Here is a 17,692-nt window from a genome sequence, read left to right on the forward strand (position 1 = left end):
GGACCTGAAATCAATCTACACCGCTTATTATAGCTCAATAAATGATAAAGATCTTATTGATCATTGAACACTTATTTTTTGGGTGAAATGAACAATCTTCATCGTGTGTTATAATATATACTATTTTTGGGGTTTAAAATCATAATTTATTTTCACAACCATGATAGTTAAGGCCGTGTGTTATAATATATACTATTTTTGGGGTTTAAAATCATAATTTATTTTACAACCATGATAGTTAAAGCCGAGATGATCGATTTAAAAGTTTTTCAGAGAGTGACAATTTTTTGGCGAGTTTTGAGGTGAGGAGGCTTTACTCATTTTGATAGGGTTGCAGACCTATCAAACATTTTCCTTCCACTTTTTAAAAATTGTTTGTTACACAATAAGTGTGGTTTGTATAGTCTCCTGTAAATTTTTGTATTATTCTTTATTTTTTCTTTCTATTTTTTGTATTAATTTTTTATTATTTTTTATATTTATATTTTTGTAATTATATTTATGTGTATGTACTCTTGCACGTCTATGAAGCGCATAATCATATTCAACGTCAGAGATAAGTTGTTGTATTTTTCATTCAAATATTTAATGTGAAATTGTATTAGAAAAAGCTTGCCACATGAACGTATGTAGTTAGTTTATTTCAGTTTCACAGTCACCTAATTTATGCTTTTTTTTTTGTTTCACAATTTTATTGTGAAAATATATTTTTTTTAGAGTACATGATATGACAATTGCTAATACATTTTATGTTCCAAAACTTTTATTTTTTATTTTTTAATGAAATTTTTGTAATTTTAGTTTGATGCTTAATGTTGTTATCGCATGTAAAACTTTTATAAACTAACATAATTTTGAAGAATCAGTAAAAATGCTAATGTTTCATCAAGATCGAGTGTAGTTTGTTTTTTGTTTTTTGTTTTTTTAGGTATTTATCATTTAATTATGAATTTCAATTCTTTCATGAAATTTTTATGAGTGCTTTTCACATTGTTTTTGTTTTTTTTTGTTATTTTATAAAAACCAACAAATACTTAAAATACCAAATCAGTTTCTAATACTTAAATTTTGAAATTGTGAACTTAAATTGTTCAATCTTTGAAATAATTTTCACTTCTTTAATTTTTATTACAATCAAATAAACACTAGAAAAATTATGTTATGTAAAATACAAATATAGGAAATGGACAAAATTTGGACATTAATTTTATTCTTTCTTTCTATTTTTTGAAAAATTAAAATTTAACATGCGTACTTTTAGGCTTAAAAAATAGTTTATGCCTGAATTTCTTATCATTTATACTTGGGAGGGTTGCATAAAACCCCCAAAAATAAACTTTCTAGGCACTTTACCCCATCCTAATTTTTCTTAGCATATTTTTTTCAAAAATCTAGTTTTATAACAAATACCCTCCAATACAAAAAGTTCATTTCTTTTTTAATGAAAATACCCTCCCTATACAAAACAAATCATTTTCGAATCCCAATAAAGAAAACGCCGGACCGTGATTGTATATTGCCAGAGCCATCCATTATGCCGGATCGTGATTGTATATTGCTAGATCCTATCATTTATGCTGGACCGTTATTGTATATTGCCCGACCCATCCATTATACCTGATGGGAATTGTATACTGCCAGGCCGCCTATTCCATCAGACCGCTCATTAATCCAAAAATAAGTGCCGGACCGCCATGGTCTACGTGTGAGGTAAGGGAGGGGTATTTTAGTCTTTTTTATATTTTATATTTTTATTTTTTGAGCCGGGGGTGTTTGCTAGAAATCATAGTTTTGGGGACAAATTCGCTAAACAAAGTTAGGATGGGGGTAAATTATGTAAAAAGTTCATTTTTTAGGGTTTTATGCAATTTTCCTTTTATATTTTTTATTTTCATTCTACTTTTACTTTCCCATTTTTTAAACTTTCATGTCAAATCATAAGTTTAAAATAAAAAGTTTGTTATCAAATATTTTATATTTTATACTTCTAAATTTTAAATGATTTCAATTTTTCATAACACATTAACATATTTCTTAAGGATTTTCACAATATAAAGTAATATGTTATTGGAGAATTCTTATTATACAAGTCCAAATTTGTAATGTTTTCATACAACCCATATAAAGCACATTTTTTCTTTTTGATAACCAAAACAAAAAACAGTACCATATTAAAGTACAGTTTTAACACTAAAATAAAAGGTTTTAAAACGTTGGTAACAAATAATAATTAAGAAAAGTGATTTTTTGTCCTTTTTAATATTTAACATAATAGATCTCTAATATCAAACCATTGCTCGATAGATCTCTTTGGTCATTGAATATTTGGCCACTCTTCTACCAATTAATTTTACGTGCAACGCAAGTAATTCGACTAGTTAAAATAAGGTGGTTTATACGTCAGGAGATACAAAACTATATTTGCATCCCTTAAGGCATCCGACGATTATCTTAAAAATGGATGTGGTGATGTGTCCTCTCTAAAAAACAAAAAAAAGGAAAAAAAATTCTACCATGATTTAGAAATTTATTTCAAAAGAATATTTTTAGTTTTAAAATTTTATTCATTTTTACAAATTCATATTCTCAATGTTTGGATTTAAAGTTTAAAAATAGTATATTTTGTAACACATTTTTGGATCGTCAATTTTCACGTTTTCATAGATATGTCGATTTACATTATTTTTTAAGCTTTAAACTTTATAGATAAATATAAAAATATATTTTAAGGCTATCAACGAAGATTCCAGCATTAAAACCACATTTCTTGACACTATTTAAAGGTGGGTTGTAACTTGATTGTTCAAAGTCTGGGCTCTATACAAACGGCACCCTTTAGATGTGAAATAGTTCTCAAAGGTTTTCAGGAGCGTATCGTCGATATTTACGCTATAATCCAGCCCCAATGTTAACCGTAGGGCTCGATAGACTGTAATTAAGAGGGGAACCTATATATGGCGCTAATCCTGCTCAACTGCTTTTGACCTAGCAGGCCCTACCCTCTTCTCTGAAGCTTGGGGATTTGCGGTCTAAGCTCTGACAAGATTAGGGTTTCGAATATTTATTACTCAGAAATCAGGAAGCTGATATTCAGTTCCAGTAATGGCGATGCAGGCTGGAATGGGGCTTTCCAGGATCATCATACTCGTTGGAGCAGGTACTTTTGCCTGTGTTCGAGTTTTTATTTTTTCATCTCTTGGCCATGGTTTCTGAGAGTAAATTTGCTGGAGTAATGATGGATAGGTGAATTTTAGGATATTGACATCAGTGTGCTGGCTTGGTAGAATAACGTTAGGTTTTTTGTTTAGTTCCTTGATCTGTTGGAGTGGTTTTAGTTTTGTGTTCCTTTTTTTTTTCCTGGATATACTGGTTTTTTTAGTATCTTAGGTTTTTGAATGGATTTCTTAATTTGAGTGCACCAAGTTAAGGTTATTATTATTCTTGGGTCTATAGAAGGATTTTAGGACGTCTAAAATTTGATTTTGATCTGGTGGAATAAGTTTAGTGTGTTTTGTTGTTTTTCTTGGATTGATAGAATATTTTTCCAGTTACCAGTATTTGTCTGGTATATAAGAAATATGTGGTCTATTTTGTTGGTGTTTCTTTTTTTACCGTTTTCCTGAAAATTCTTGCTCAGACTTGCTCTCTAGTCCTTTCCTTATCTGAACTTTTTGACGCATCATTTTTCAGGATTTAATTGGACTTCTAGTTGCAGATTTATTTGAATTATTCTGGGTACTATTTTGTTTCTGATTTTTTGGCGGGATGGATTTACAGGGTTCACTGGCACAGTACTGTTGAGAAATGGAAAATTATCAGATGTATTGGCGGATCTTCAGGTTAGCAGTAATTATATTATTGTTTCACTTGCGATGATTGATCACAGATAGATGAAATTCCTGATGTAAAGTTAGTTTCATATGAATGCAATTTTTTATGACCAAACAGTCAGAAATATAAATTCTATAAAAACTCTAAAATATGGTTTGATGTTCGAACACACGTAAAAACACGTATCATGATAATAAGTAGTTTGAAAAATATAGAAAGCCAACAGTGCCTTTATTCAGATATTCAAATATCCAAAAATAACATATGTTTTGTCAAACTGGCTTGTCATTCAAAATGAGATATAAAGATCGGAAAGGAATAGTTTGTAGCTCCATTTGGAGGCAACAGTATGAAGAGTGTTTCGGTGCACAGGTTTCTTTTCTAATGGATATAGGACTCCTGTGGCCTGAGTACCCTTGATTTCGGAGTTTATACTGGTTTATCACTAGCAAAATTGGTGGTTATGTTCATTGTATTTTGTTCATTAATTGTTTCCAATGGATAGAAGTGTTATTGGTTGCATTTGGTAATGATGCAGTATTGGTAAAATGAACAGTGAACAATAGAAGAAGCTGATAGAATATTAATTTGGGAAAATATCAAAATACACCTTACTGTTAATATTTACACATTTTCAACTATTCCAACCCACGATCATGTGCATTGTGATGGGCTTTTTGAAATTAAATCAGACTATTTGGTTAAAATGTCAAATAGCCCATCTATTAGGTGTATTTTGATAAATTTCCCCGTCTATTATTATTTTACATCAAATTAATCATATATTCTTCGTGACTTTTGGATATTATATTTTGGTTTGTAGTCAGTCTACTTGGATTTAGTCTGAATATACTCTCAGAACCTGCTTTTGTTTTATTGGAGCAGGCATTGGTTAAGGGATTAGAGAAATCTGGGGAGAAGAATGCTGATGCCGACCACTCCGATGCTCTTGCTTCTCAGGTAATATGTTCTTCCCAGAGTATAAGGAAAAATTAAATTCATGATGCAAACTTGGAGGACACAAATGAAATATTCTGTAGTCTTTTTCTACTATTCATTTTTTCTCATCCTTTTTTATCTAAGATATTACATAAGTACACTCTTTACTTGAAAGGTTTTTTGTGTTCGATAACTGAATTGTCATTGGGATCAATAATATAAGGGCATCAAAATATTAGATTGGAAAATTCTTTCCTTGGGTACTTGTTTTACTTTTTTTTTGACATGTCTCAATATTTAAAAGTGGGGTAAGTCATTGTTTCCATAGGCTGTTGAGGAGTGTTCACTATGACATTTAGTCATCCATTGCATAAATGCATGATAATATGGCATATTTGTTACAATGTTCTTAATAGTGATATCTTTTGTTATATATATACTTGTGTTTATGCACGAATCTGCGTTGATCTCTAATGTGAGATCAACTGAAATTCATGCAAAACGAATTAAAAATTGATAAATCGATAGAGAAATGGGGCCGCTCAAATTATAGATCCAAAACTGGTACAAATCTTGACAGGTCAGACCTTTTATGGATCTACTGGCACTCTCGCAACAACAGCTGTAAATCTCACCTACGAGATCATACAAAGCTATTAATTCTAAATTAAACTAAGGAATCAAGAAATAAACAAAAAAAATAAAGATATAAATAAAGGAGAAAGGAAGATTACATACCTTGAAAAACCCAGAGTTGGGGCTTGTATCAGGACTGCGGGTTGATTTACACCTTTGGTGCATTCTTTTTCTTTCTTAAAGAACGACTTTAAAGGTTTTGGATCTAGGAGATCTTGTTCCTAGTTTTTGATTTTGGGGGAATTTTGTAGAAAATATTTGAAAGAATATGAGGCGTAGGGTCTCTAGCTTAGGTTTTTTCCTAGATCTAGGGTTTATAGAGCCTAAGAGAATTTTCTCGGAATTTTCCCTGATTTTCTAGAGGTTTTTCTTAATTTTCTAGGGGTTTTGGGAATTTTCCTATTTTTTGAATATTTTTTGACGAATTTTCTAATTTTCCTAATTTTCTAGGCTTTCTAGGGATTTTTCAGGATTTCGAGATGATTTTATGGAATTATTGAGAGGGGTTAATATAGACCTAGCCCAGGGGTATTGTTGATGTTTGAGGGATTGAAATTAGAGCCTTGATCCAAGTGTGAAGGGGTAAAAATGTCATTTTTGAGTTATCCTGTTCAAAACCCCCCTCAAGAAGCTTACGCGGGGAGTTTCTAGAAGGTCTGAACCAACTCTGGCCCATTGGGCCTGTGCGAGTTGTGGAGACTGGTGCGGTCCATGAGTGGCCGAGGCTCGTGCTAGGGACCAAATCATTAAATTTGTTTTTTTAGGTATTGAAATAGAACAAAAGTACAAAAAGAACCACTGTTATATGGTGTAAGCAGCCCACAAGTGGGTGCTCAGAGTACAGAAGAGGTAGGGGAAAACAAATTACATAACAAAATATCTTTAAAACAAAACGGGCAGTGACTGGGAAAAAGACCAAATCATCATTTTCTTGAACAATTTTGTTCGGGCCATAACTTTATACCCTAAGTTAGATTCAACCAATTCTTGGACTATTAGAAAGCTTGTGACCTCTATAATTTAGAACCAAATTTGATTAAATTTGAGTTACCTTGCAAGGGTGTACAAGGCTAGGACTTCAAGGTCTCGGTTTTGGGTTTCTAGGTGTCGAATTGGTGTTTGGGTCAGTTTTCTATGTTTCAGTAGGCTCAAGCCTCAGGGTTATCTAAGATTACAATATTGGGGTATTAGGATAGGTTTTGGGTGACTTTCGGACAATTATAATGAGTCTAGGTTCACTATGATTCATTAGGCTTAGTGTGGTCTTAGGACTTAGAAGTTGAGGTTTATAGGAAGTCCCTTAGCCAGAATTTCTAGGGGGGTGTCTACAGCTTGCTTAGTTGATTATGAAGCTAGAAGGATTTGCTTGGTATATCACACTGTCCATCACTAGTAATCATACTAGCTTAGTTGCTTATGAACCGAAAAGTAGGTGCCTGGTATATCACACTGTCCAGCATTACTAATCATACTATAACAAAGCTTATATTCTTTCATCTGTTTTAACTGGGTGTAACTTTACAAATACGCTTTCCTGCAAGGACAACCGATATTTTCATGTTCAACTTGTGCTAAATGTTTAGGAGATGGCTGCAGATACAATAGAGCTTCATAAGAAAGCAAGGCATTCTTGCATTAGTTTTCTACATCAACTTGTTCTGAATTTAATTTCTACCTGAAGGTAACTTTTTACCAGGCAATCCAAGTTCCTAGGTGGGCATCTAGCTGCTTATTGACAAGTGCCTTAGGCATCTCCTTTTGAGGCAGAGTTGACCTGCCTTACTTCGAGGCAGCTGTCTTAGAGCTCTGAGAGCCTATTCGGTTGCTTTTGACTACCATTACATTTCTCTATGAAATATCTTTCATGTTTTTGTCTAGTTAATACGATGAGCTCCTTAAGATAATGCCGACTATTGTCTCTACATAGGTGATTCATGTTGGTCTGCTTTTATATCCTACCGCACATTTCTAATAGTGTGCTGACCAGCATATGAAGGTGCCTATTCTATTATGGATGATACCTCTCAAAGCCTGTAAAAGGCTAGAAAATGAATTAGGCATAACCTAAACCACTATAAACTAATTTAAAATTGCTGTCTTCTTAACCAGACTTCTCTGCTATACTTGGAAGTGTTGGAAGTTGCAATTGATCAAAATGTGATCCACTTTGAGTCTTTGACGTCCTTGAATATTTGGCACATGCTCATTTCTCAAAAACAAGAAAAAAAAGAATAATAGGCACATGTTAGGGCAAGATCATTCCTTGTGTTGCAATGATTAATGTTATATTTCGGGGAAGTCGTAACAGGTTGATACTCTCTTCACATATGGTAATGTGACTCACCCTCTATTAATCATTTTGAGGAAAAAGGGGAGAAGGCCCCGAGGACTTTTAGGAGACTACTTACCTTTGTCTCATTTGATGCTGGTACTCTCAAGCCCTGTGAAAACCTGTAACACAATCATGTCTCTAGAGATATTTGATATGCCCGATTGGCTTGGGTTTGCAGTGGAGCTACTCTCAAAGGTGAGCATCAGGATTCCACCTGCTGTTATGGCCCATTGAACTCTTAGAGTGTATTTAAAATTTCATTGAGTCCCCCCATCCCTTACTTGCATATTTTCTCTATGGAGAGACTTTATTGATGGAGTTTCTCCTTTCCATCTAAGTTTGATATAGTGTTCTTCCAAAAAAAAGCATAAATTTCATTAAGTTCCCCCGTCCCTTACTTGCATATTTTCTCTATGGAGAGACTTTTATTGATGGAGTTTTTCCTTTCCATCTAAGTTTGATAAAGTGTTCTTCCAAAAAAAAGCATTGCTTGTAGATAAGAAGTACTTTGAATCATTATGATGGTGAATCTTTTGTTGTTTTTAGGATGGACCTTGTCAGATGTGTCCTTTGTTCTCGAGTGTGGAGAGTTAACATGTCAAACTTTCAGTTGACGAACATGTACCATTGCAAAATTTATCGTGTTCTTTTTCTTATATATGTTTTGTAACATGTAAGGGTTATATTATGTTGGTAGTGTGAACTGTTACCGTTATCTGTACAAGTGGTAGTTTCCCATATTGGTCATTTATACTCCATGACCTTGTAGATCCTCTTATCTATATGAAGCTGGGTGTATTGTTTGAGCAATTTCTGTAAGCTCGTTTATGACTCAAGAGAGTCAAAGCAGCTTCCTGTCTTTTATTTATTTTGCTTCCCTAGATATGGGGACTAATGGCCTCACTTGAGGATTTGGCCTTTAATAGAGCAGAATGGAGAACCAAGATTCATGTAGCCAACCCCAATTAATTGGGAAAAGGCTAAAATGATGATGATGATGATTCATTTTGCTTCCCTCTTGGCTATGAGAAAGAGATAAGCTCAGTATTTCCAACCTTATATATCTTGTGACATATAGAGGGCCCAAGGGACACATGGTGTGCTGTTCCTATTTGTTTCTTGATTGGGGATGTGGAGGCAAGAATTGATGCTGTTTTTTTCTCTCAATATGTTCTATGGTATTTATCTGTTTTGTGAGTGTCATAATTATCCGATTTCTATGGGGGAATGTGCTTAGTAGCGAAACAGCCATTGCTTGGATATATACATGTGGTATTGCCTAGTGGTAGTAGATACTTATGGGAGTCTTTCTACTCGTAAAAGTCTATTTTATGTGTATGATGCCTTATTTTTCTATATATAGCTAAGTAAGTTGTGAATTTTCTCCACTTGAATGATGTAGGTCCGCCGTCTAGCGCTGGAGGTTCGACACTTGGCCACAGCACGCCCTATTACAGTTCTCAATGGAAATTCAAGCCAAGGTAATCACTTTTTGGAACTCTGAAACATAATCAACAAATTTTTGAAAGTTCCTTTAATAAATCTTTGTCTGAAGTTATCACCTGCACTGTATTAATGGCTTTCTCCAGGATCCAAGTCTGTCCTATTCATTTCAAGTTGGGAAAAATTATAGATTTGTGTATATGTGTATCACTAGTTTCTTCTCAATAACCACATAAATGCTTGAATAAATAGAATCAAAATTTAAAACTTATGTTTTCAAAATAAATTATAAGCATTAACATTTCTTCCCACATATAATTTTTGTCCTAGATATTTACTTTCAAATAGGTAACCGTCTTTCTCTCTCATTTATGTGCCCATCTGTCGCATGGGGTAGAGTAGTAGTTGCAATTTATTTATGGATTTGGTTGTTAAATATTTACTTCTCCTTCTTTGCAGCACTATTATGATTTATATTCTTCTATAGTCGATGTTAATTTTTCTTTCATCAGGGACCATTGCAACACTTGTGATGCCAGCTGCTGCTTTAGGGGCCTTGGGTTATTGCTACATGTGGTGGAAAGTATGCCTTTTTTCTCATACATATGTTTTTTTCCCTCGTATATGAAATCTGAACTGGAACTGGAATGTATTTCTTAAAGGATTCACTTATATTTGAATCCTAAAATTGTCATGGATGGAAACAACCTATTAATCACTTGTCAGCCTATGTGTCTCTAGATTTCTTCTTTTAGACCTGCTGAGGTTCACTGTTCATAGAAATTTGTCAGTGGTGACCGTTGCCATCTATGTTTGTTGGTGACAATTTATTTTACTTGCTCTGTAAATTTAATTTCAAACCACCTATCTAGTTGGCTGGTAAAAACCATCTTATTTAGTTGAGAGCTTTCGGTTTTGAGTTTCAGCTGCTTAGATAAAGTTTCTAATTTCCTAACTTTTTGTTGGTAAGCCATCTAAAATGTTCTGCAGTGACTAATTTCTTGCTTGTTTTGTAATTGTTCAGGGGATTTCCTTCTCTGATATGATGTATGTGACCAAGCGTAACATGTCAAATGCTGTAGCAAACATGACAAAGCATCTCGAACAAGTCTCTTCAGCTCTCGCTGTATGTTTAAAACATCATAGTTAGCAGACATTCTTCATTCAAAGGGCACTTTTCTAAATTACACTGCTTTAATTTCAGTTTGAATGTTTCCAAACAACAAAAAATGGCATACTTGTTGCTTCTGTTCTCTGTGTGGACACTGAATTATCCAAAATCCTTCGGGATTGGGATGTTCACTAAAAGTGGGTCTGCTTTCTTGTCTCATCCCCTTTTCATATTGTAGTGAGATTGATGCTTGTTCTGTCTAGAGGTGGTTCCTTGTGATATTCCTCCTCTAGATTTTCAAATGTTTAACAGCATAGGGCACTCTTCTGTGTACTTTATGGGGCATTTAAAATTAGTGTTGGTGTTTTTGTATGTTCTTTAAGATACTTGGAGATAAGGTCATCTACCAGAAACTTATTTTAAAAGAAAAAACAAAGTAGAATTTTTTTCTTTGATAATTTTTTTGAATATTTGATTTCATTAAATAAATAATCTTTCAAGAAACAAAAAAATTACTTCCAAATATCTATGATTGTTAATATACTATGTGGAGTCTCTAAACTGAATTTTCTCATTGTAGATTCACATAATCGTTATTAAGTTTTGAATTGAAATAATAGTTCACACGGGAAGGGACCTTTTTCCACCGTGTAAGTAAAATTTTAATGTTAGTGTCCTTGTAGCATTTAGAGACTGTCTTCTGTGCGACGTGCCTGGTTGCTAGTTTCCTGACAATCCAAACTTGGATTTTAGGTTCTTTTTAAAAGTTTTAATTGGTGAAACTGCAAACGATGGTTAGAGTTCCCCTTAGTTTTGGACATCATCAGATGCAGGCCTTCAGACACTGATTGATTTGGTATTACAGATATTCAGAATGGTTGAGAGATGTTTAATACTAACATTCATCCTTTGTTGATTAGGCCGCAAAGAAGCAATTGGCACAGCGAATTGAGGGCTTGAATAACAAGCTGGATAGTCAGAAAAAAATGACAGAATCAATACAAAATGAGGTAGCATTAGTGTGGGCTTTATATGCGTGGATAATTCCTTATATTCTGATTTGGTTAGGTTGCTTAAGATGAACTTGTTTATTTCTGATGATTGCAAAATATGTTAAACAGGTTGCTGGGATCAGCAATGATCTTAAATTAATTGGTTTTGACTTAGATGCTCTGCAGAGAATGGTTTCTGGTCTGGTAAGTTTATTACTTATCTGGGACGAATAACTTACAGGGTTGTTGATGGTTTATATTCCATTTCTAATCACACTGTTCTTGTCACAGGATGGGAAGATTTGTTCCTTGGAGGACAAACAGGTGCGGCTCTCTTCATTTCTCATGGATAGTTGAGCAGTGCCTTGAGATTTGCCGTTTTCAGTGAAGCTATACTATGATTGTTTAGATATTCTCTGACCTCCACGATGCTAAGATATTCCACAGCCCCTGTAATAAGTACTGCATGTTCCTTCTCAGTCTATCTGAAAGGATTTTATGAATTGGGCTTGGCTTGATTGGTTAGCAATTGACGAGTGCAACGCTGCATCACTAGATTGATTCCTATTGCTGAACTCCCTATACATACATACATACATACATGTATATATATGTGTGTGTGTATGTGTGTGTGTTTGTGTGTGTGAAGAAGTTTATATAAGGTGTTAACTTTATACTATTGAAGTAAGGTGCACCTCAAAAACCCATCATTAAAGGTTATTCTGTTGCTGAAAAACTCTCAAATTTATCACCTAGACCTCGAGATGTATGGATATGAGGAAAAACAAAAAAGATTTCAAGTCATGAAAATGGTGCTGGAATGCATTATCTGGACCATCCCTTTTCAAAAAAATTAATTGTTTATATATCTGCTCGATCCGCATCGCTTTTTTTATCTTTAAATAAAAAAAGGTTCAATAAATGATAATTTTTGTTTTCCTTCTGTTAACATAGATTTTGTCAGATCGTGGGTTAGTTTGTGTTATTAAGACTCCAGATTTGAGCGAAGAATTGTTGTTTATGTTTTGATCATTTTTCTATGCTATTTGAACCTTTTTTCTTTTCTTTTTTTTTTAAGCTTGGTCTTCAGTTAAGGTGTGTTTATTTTGCTTTGATTTCCCTTTAAGAGTTTAAGTTTATTTTATTTGGCAATCGTCTGATTTGAGCTTGCAACATAGGCTCTATTTTACTAGGCTCCGGGCTGAAGCAAAGTTCTGAAGCAACTATCTACATATGTTTGTGTTAGTGAAAACTGGAATCCCTCTTAAGAGAACAGATGTGTCACCATTCCTGTCAGGGAAAGAAAAGAAACAATCAAACAAATATTTTAGGATTCAGCATCATGGATATTAACTGGCACCAATTCTTTTGGTCCCCATTGCCATTTCCTGATTGAAATATGTTTTCAGTTTCCAGCTTCTCTAGCATTCAGCGTCCTGATTTACAGTAGACTTTTATATTCCCTTGGCCTTCCTCTTTTGTAGGCAGCTGATGAATTGTTGTTAACAGGACTATGCAAATGCTGGAGTGTTGTACTTGTGCCAGTTTGTTGGAGGAGCAAAAGATCCTGAAATGGCCAAATTTTTCCAGGTTCGTTCGAAAGTTACGAGGTTAATGGTTTTGTTTTCCTACCTTCTATGGTTTTTGAGTTAGTTACAAATCATGCCTTTGCATTGAGCTATTATAGTAGACAGGAGCTGGTCTGGCCTGCGTCTCTCAGAAAACATAATCACACTGGTTACTTGGAACTAGTTTCATAGAGTTCCTTAAACCAAACGCTTTCTGGGTTGGTGTGTTAGAATTTGAAAAAATAATCAAATGGCTCCAGAATACTCTGTTCTAATTGCTTTGTCCACTGCAAAAAGAAAAATTAAAGAATGAGAACATGAATGGGGAGAATGTATACTTTATTATTTATCTTGAGTTGTAAACATAGTTGTTGGGATCGGGAGTGGGAATCATGGAAGGCTAGAATGCATATGCTTGGGGTCTCGGTCCTAATGTGTTGTGGATTGAGATCAACCTTTTGGGAATTGAGATCCCAACCTTTTAGGGATCTCCCTTATGACATTAAACGGTTAGGGATCTCTGTAGCTATAGCCAGTTGAATTGCTAGTTGGCTGTAAATAAAGAGAATCATGACTCTAGTCGCTATCTTGATCCTTAAGGTATGGATTGAGATCCCTAGTAGTGGGCATAGATGTTGGATTGAGATCTCAAAATTCAAAAATAGAGATCCCTTAAAGATCCCATTCCTGCTGCGAAATTCTAGTGTGCGATGGCCACTTGGGTTGGGTGATCCCAATAACTATGGTTGTAATGAACTTGGTGTAGCATCTTCTATTGATTATTGTGTTGTTATAGGTGTTCTAGGGTTGATAACATTTGTGAGTGTAGATGTATCGGTAATGGGGAGTCTCTCGAGTTGTAATGAACTTGGTGTAGCATAGTTTTTACTTTCCTATATGTGGTTTAGGGTTGATGATATTTGTGACTTTCTTATATCTGGTTTACTGTCACAGGGCCTACCTAAACCTGCAAACAGGCGCCCTTTGGAACTTCCAAAGAGTGAGACCGTGAAGGTACGATGTTTGTTTAAAAAAAATTGTTCTTCTCAGTCCCATTTCAGTCTATACTTTCAAGTTTAGATCTCTCTCTCTCTCTCTCTCTCTCTCTCTCTCTAACTAGGACAGTTACAAAAATTGCCGACCCGGCTCGGGACTTGCATGAGTCTGCTTCAGTCATGTCTCTGGCAAGTACAGAGGCAGGCCTTGGAAATTGCCTCGAGTTGGATCCTAGACCCTATATTTTGTGTTAGAACATCACTGCCCTAGGCCTTGGCAAATTTGACTCGGTGACTCAGGCTCTGGACCCTGGCAAATCCAAGCTTGAGTCCCTGTTTTTAGACACTGTTACTAGTAGCATGGGAGATCTAACATAGGATTCCTTTTTTAAAGCTTGTCGAAATTATTGTCCTATCGCCTATGAACTCAATTGATTTTTAGTTTGATTTATTTCCGTTCTTTCCCCCCACAGGGTCTACAAGGTATTGCAGATATTGAGTCTGGGAACATCGACATATCCAAGACAAATGCAGTCCACGAAAACAACTTCGATAGCTTGGACAAGAACCCTAGATGCCTCAACAGGTTTGAGATACAATTCCCATGCCAGTCACTTTTCTTCATCTTTAACTTCGTAAGCATTACTATATAAAAGAAGAAAGCTATCCCTCCATTTCATGCTTTATTTCTCTTTTGAGTATCTACAGGAAAGAAAATGTCTCCTTTTCTTTTTACTGATAATGGAGCTTTTTCTCTCGGCAGGACTGCTTCTATGACTGCTTCCATCAAGTACTTGTGATTGATGCCAGTTTCTCTTTAGAGAGAGAAATTTGTATTCCTAATGTGAAGAATATTGGAGTTTATTTGTTTTTTGACCTGGGTTGGAAGGCTCATGTATAGAATTTGCCAGTATATAGCAGCCCTAGAAGGCTGGATACAGGCAAAAATAAATCCATGGAAGCAATTTTATGTTAGCTTTTCATGATCGATTGATCAAACGTATATGAAGGAAGAAATGTATGTGTGATGAGAATTCATGGTTTTTATTATGGGAAAAGTTTCTATAAGGTTGCAACCTTGAATTACAAATGCACCTCAAAAAACTATCGGCAAGGTTGTTTTAATGTTGGAAAACCTTCTATGTGATAATCTCGACATCGAGATGTATGAATATTAAAAAAAAAAAGTTTTTAAGTCTCAGAAATAATGCCTTGCAATACATTATCGAGACCGTCCATATTCAAGATTTTCATATGTTTATAGATCTTTTGGATTTTAACCATTTTTGGAGTTTAAAATTTTCTAATTAGATATGAAAATAGATTTTAAGATAATTCTACGATTTTTTTACAACAAAATCAAGTAAAATTAGGAGGTGAACCTTAATTGAATTGTTTAAGGTTGCAACCTTAAACCGCACTTTTTTATTATTCCTTGAAAGATTTCTCCCACACATTCCTAAAAAATGGCATTTTTGGCATTTATGCGCAAAGTGTTTTGAATCCCGGATGGGTGGGGTGGATCGTCCACCCCATAAATCGACATTGGATTGCATCCAAATTGGTGATCCCAAAAAAGTAAATAAATAAAATATGTAAGGGTCTGTATGACAAAAACAAAATCTGAATATTCAAAATTTTGGATAATGCCATTGCGGGTTTTTCAGATATATCTGAAATAGATACTAACCTGATATATAATTTTGGAAGTGGCCATGGCTGCCTTTCGGAACGGCCAATCCCTATTTATATCTTAGAGATCAAAGGCGAATAAACAATGGCTCTTCACGTGTTTCATGGCCAAATTTCATGCGATTTCCCTATAGGAGATTACTATTTAGCAGGACTTTCCATTGATGATATGGCCGTGCTTATACAAATTTGTGGCCGTGCTTATACAAATTCCGGTGTTGTACAAACTCCAGCAAAAATGGAGTAGTTTTAGGCAATTTGAGCTCGAATTCCCTCTAAAATACAGAAATTTCTGGCGGGGGATTACTTTGCTGGCAAATCAAGTTTGTTCTCCGGCCAAGCGGGTGACTTTTTTGGGGAAGTGGATGACTTTTTCGATTAGTTGGGTCACTTTTCTAGTTAGTGCAGGCAGTGAGGGTCCATTTTCCAGTACTTTTGAGTCAGTGTTCAACCGATTCAAATAATTTTTTCGACAAGGTGGGTAGCTTTTCTTGCAAATTAGGATATTTTCCGATGAGATAAATTGCCGGAAAATGGTGGATCAGGAGAGAGACAAAATAAAAGATAGTGGTTTGGATGGATTTACTAACAAGAAGACATTATTTTGGAAAGAGAGAGAGAGAGAGAGCAAACTGCATCCCGTCGTGGAGTGACGGAAAATAGAATGCCGCCTGATACAATTTTTAGTATCATGGAAATTTCAAGCCCTAGCTGAATTCTTCAGGATTGAGATATTAAGCGGTTCTTAAGTTATATCATAGTACGATTTGATCTTATCAAACATGGTCGCTAACTTCTACAATTAGAAATACATTTGCTTCTATAATATTCAGTAATATCATCATTTTAGTGGGGTCGGAGGGGGTGTTGTTGGTGTTTGGTGTGAGTTAGGGACAACATAAAAAAATATTAGACAAGTTAAAAAAAATAAAAAGAATAATTAATAGGGGGTTTCGGAGAGACCAGGCCGTTACCTTTCAAAACCGGTTCGAATAAGTCAATTCCAAATCTGGATTAGTGATTTTTAAACACTGATTTTAAAAGGAAAAGTATAGAATTTACCTTTTATCTTTCATACGGTCACAATAATCTTGACCATTGGATGTAAAGTTGGGTGGTTGCAATTATTCCATTGATCAAGCTCAAATTTCGAAAAAAAAAAATTCGAACTTTATGACACGTCCAAGCTATCAAATTACACATAAAATAGTTGTAAGGAATTATGACCACTCTATATAAAAGGTAAATGCTCTATACAATTCCTTTAAAAAATACCACTGAAATATTTCGTTTGTTGAAAAATGCCTTGTTTTCCTACTTAGATCTTTTCCATGAACAACATGATAGCAATAAAAGGGGGAATTCATCCAACCAAATAAATTTTATGAGGGAGATCACACGGCGTCACTCGACATTTATAAAACTCTTGAAAATGTGGTAGAGGGAGGATGGAGGATAAAAATGTCTTGATTCAAGGGGGAGAGAGAGAGAGAGGTGAAAGGTGAAAGTTTTGTGTGTATACATACACACTAGCAATAGAATGTGCATTGTATGCTTTAATTTGTGCTTTTTATAGGTAAAAATGGTATATAAAGAATATTGTCGTTATTATCTTTATTAAAGTTTTTTTTAATTAGTTGGGGTCGGTTATACGAATCTTAATTTGTCATTTTGCTATTAAAGGTCATAGCGTCAGTGAGGCTACTAGTCCTCATATTTGTTTTTATTACTTCCAACCATATCATTTTAAGTCAACCTTTTGTTCTTTTTAGCCTTCCACTTGAATTAACTTGCACTTCTTAAGAGGTGTTGTACTGAGTATGCGAACACATAGCCAACCACCTAATTCCACTTTTTCTCATCTTATCGCCTATTGGCGTCATGCTTAAATACTCCCCAATATATTTATTTTGAATTATATATCTTACTATTCATCCATCTCGACATCACCATCTCAATTAGATTCATTTTATAGGTATGTTGTTTTTTGACCGCTCAACATTCTGCCCTATAAAGTAAACTAGTCTCACAATTGTCTTATAGAACTTGTCATTCAGCTTCATTGATATGCAACGATTATATAACACTCCGGTTATACATCTTCACTTCGCCCATCCAAATTTAATTTACGTGTGACATTTTTCTCAATCTCT

The 17,692-nt window shown here is 34.6% G+C and overlaps 1 protein-coding gene across 1 annotated transcript; it reads left to right on the forward strand.

The window, feature by feature from the left end:
- Positions 1–2,982: 2,982 nt before the first annotated feature.
- On the forward strand, positions 2,983–14,937 carry LOC18431953 (GRIP/coiled-coil protein, putative (DUF1664)). Its single transcript, XM_011624201.3, has 13 exons — positions 2,983–3,157; positions 3,778–3,839; positions 4,717–4,791; positions 9,141–9,219; positions 9,694–9,764; positions 10,206–10,307; positions 11,213–11,302; positions 11,414–11,488; positions 11,576–11,608; positions 12,794–12,874; positions 13,807–13,866; positions 14,321–14,433; positions 14,611–14,937. Exons 1-13 carry the CDS (start codon positions 3,103–3,105, stop codon positions 14,645–14,647), a joined length of 933 nt encoding a protein of 310 aa, XP_011622503.1. The 5' UTR covers positions 2,983–3,102; the 3' UTR covers positions 14,648–14,937.
- Positions 14,938–17,692: the final 2,755 nt, after the last annotated feature.

The sequence above is a fragment of the Amborella trichopoda genome, chromosome 5 (genome assembly GCF_054954075.1).
Source record: "Amborella trichopoda isolate Santa Cruz 75 chromosome 5, AtrichopodaSantaCruz75HAP2 v2.0, whole genome shotgun sequence".
Taxonomy (NCBI): Eukaryota; Viridiplantae; Streptophyta; class Magnoliopsida; order Amborellales; family Amborellaceae; genus Amborella; species Amborella trichopoda.

Bases quoted from the DNA above. Each gene is read 5' to 3' on its own strand.
- LOC18431953 (XM_011624201.3), top strand. From the start codon at position 3,103: ATGGCGATGCAGGCTGGAATGGGGCTTTCCAGGATCATCATACTCGTT. The intron at 9,765-10,205 runs GTATGCCTTTTT...GTAATTGTTCAG, and splicing joins ATTGCTACATGTGGTGGAAA to GGGATTTCCTTCTCTGATAT. The intron at 11,489-11,575 runs GTAAGTTTATTA...TTCTTGTCACAG, and splicing joins AGAGAATGGTTTCTGGTCTG to GATGGGAAGATTTGTTCCTT.